This window comes from Alligator sinensis, unplaced genomic scaffold (assembly GCF_000455745.1).
Source record: "Alligator sinensis unplaced genomic scaffold, ASM45574v1 scaffold1457_1, whole genome shotgun sequence".
Classification (NCBI taxonomy): domain Eukaryota; kingdom Metazoa; phylum Chordata; order Crocodylia; family Alligatoridae; genus Alligator; species Alligator sinensis.
In genome coordinates this window covers 179,942-182,099 of record NW_005842845.1, presented here as the reverse complement: position 1 = coordinate 182,099, position 2,158 = coordinate 179,942, and the positions used below count along the sequence as shown (strand labels likewise).

The following is a 2,158-nucleotide window of genomic DNA, read 5'->3' as shown; positions in this document are numbered from 1 at the left end:
CCACCCCCCCCCGGTGGTGCAAGCACCTACTTCGGACACTTTTTCAAGAAACATTTGGACATTTATTGTGCTGGGATCCTTTGACCCTAGCTGACTCCCTGCCCCTTGGAGCTGCTGCCTTTGATCCTGCTTTGCAGGGTCTCTGTCCCACCTATGCTGGGTTGGCCTTTAATAAAGACTCCTTTATTAAAGGCCAACCCAGCATAGGTGGGACAGAGACCCTGCAAAGCAGGATCAAAGGCCAAGTGGTTTAAGAGTACAAACCCCTCCAAAATCCCTGGGATGCATGCATCTTGGGGCAGAGCTGTGCTAGGAAGTGTTGTCAGGCAGCTCTATGAGCTAAAGATGGCTGTTTCAGAGCTAGCTTAAAAAAAAAAAAAAAGCCCTATAAGATGCAGTTACACGGATGAAATAGCTTCATTCTGGTACAAGCTGCTCTGTCCCAGGTGGTTTGGGCTGGTGTAACCCCAGCAGCAGAATTTTCCTAGGACAGATCAGACCATGGGCATTTCTGGAAATCCCATCCAAGTGCTGTCCTCTGTGCTTGGTCCTTTATTTCTTGCCACGAGGCCAATGAGCAGGTTCAGTTCTGTGCTAACCGGTAGAGGGCAAGAAAACAGCAAGCTGTCCCCAGGGTCTGAATGAGGGAATTTGTTCTTGGGTATGTTTTGTCTAAGTAGACAGAAGACATAGATACTTCCTCATCCTTCGAGGAAACCAGCCTTTCTTGGAGGATAAACTGCAGAAGCCATTGCACTTCACAAGCTGAGGTCCTCTAGCAGCAAGTGTCTTGTGAAGTTTGCACTGGTGATTGCTCATGCTGACCCTATTGTGCCTTAGTGTGATAATGAAGGGACAAGAGGGGAAAAGTCCAAGACACTTGTACTCCCAACCCAGCCACTTGTTGGGTGCGAGTCGATCGCTGTGTCCTGTACAGTGCTCCTCAGCCGTGAATGGGACTTTGCAGTTGGGACGTTCAGGTTTTCTCTTCATTGAGTGCTTGGATCTCGCATGAGTAAGATTAGAGCTGGACCTGGTGGTTGTATTTCTACCAGGCTGGAGAAGGAGCAGATGGAATGTAAAGTTTCCTTCAAGGATTGCAAACGGCTTGATGTCCAAAACCTTTCTGACCCTTCTTAGCTCCAGCTCCTGCAGAAGATGTTTGCCTGGGCTGGATTCTCGGTCCCTGTGGAGACCATTGGGAGCGGAGACCCTCCTGCCTCCTCTCCCAGCAGACCGGTGCGGCATGCCAAGAAGCGTCTTGGGAGATTGGCCTGCTTCCTGTTCGCCATTGTGCCCTGCAGGCTCCAGAACACCCTTGGCTACCTGCCCCCGGGCAGCTTGGGTCAGAGCGATATTCCCGAGGGTAAGATCTGCCTGCAGTCTATGGCTGGGGTGTGGGTGGGCCCCCACCCTGAGTGCAGGTCAGTGTGACCTTGTCCTACCGCAGGCCCAGTCCTGGGCCATGAGCATGTGTTCTGTCTGCTGCTGGACCAGATGCCAATACAGCAAGAAAAGCTAAAGCTGAATGGCCAGCAGGGTTTGGGAATGTCTGAGCATCTTGCATTAAGTCCATCAGCACCACCGAGTGGTGGCGAAGCCTTTAGTGGACACCCATTGTCTTGACCTCCCATCATCACACAGCTGCAGCTGGCAGCAGCAAGCTGGCCTACAAGCCGTCTGGCAAATCATTTCTACCCTGGAAGCCAACTGGGTTTTGTCCCTGTCCTTAAGGAGAGGAGATGCATGCAGTGGGACCTGTTTGTTGCCATGGGGGGTTGCATGGATATGAACCCTGCCTTCTGTGGTCTTTGCAGAAATCCAAAAAACTCCAGTCAAGCCATGTGGCAAAGGAAGCAAGAGAAAACAAGACGATGTAGCTCTAGAAGACCAACAGTCCTGGGTGGAGGTGTTGCAGGAAGAGCTGCCAGAGCAGGATGACCCCAATGATGCTACCTATGAGGTAAGCACTGACTGCTTTGCAGAAAGTCCTGTATGCCAGGTTAGCCAGAGCCATGGCACAATCCCAGTGCAGTGGCAACATGGCCCTGCTTGCTCATGAAGCTCTTGGATGTGTCCTAAACATGGAGACCTCCTCCTTCACCTCCCTTCCCCCCCCCCCCCCCCCCAACGGCCCGCGCCCCACCGGCCGTCCGCG

The 2,158-nt window shown here is 52.5% G+C and overlaps 1 protein-coding gene across 1 annotated transcript in view; it reads left to right on the top strand.

The window, feature by feature from the left end:
• The window catches only part of LOC102378494, a 14,958-nt gene that overhangs the window by 2,027 nt on the left and 10,773 nt on the right, over nucleotides 1-2,158 (top strand). The window contains exons 3-4 of the mRNA XM_006035494.3: nucleotides 1,141-1,366; nucleotides 1,818-1,963. Coding sequence (XP_006035556.1) covers nucleotides 1,141-1,366; nucleotides 1,818-1,963 — 372 coding nt within the window. The remainder of the gene's footprint in view (nucleotides 1-1,140; nucleotides 1,367-1,817; nucleotides 1,964-2,158) is intronic.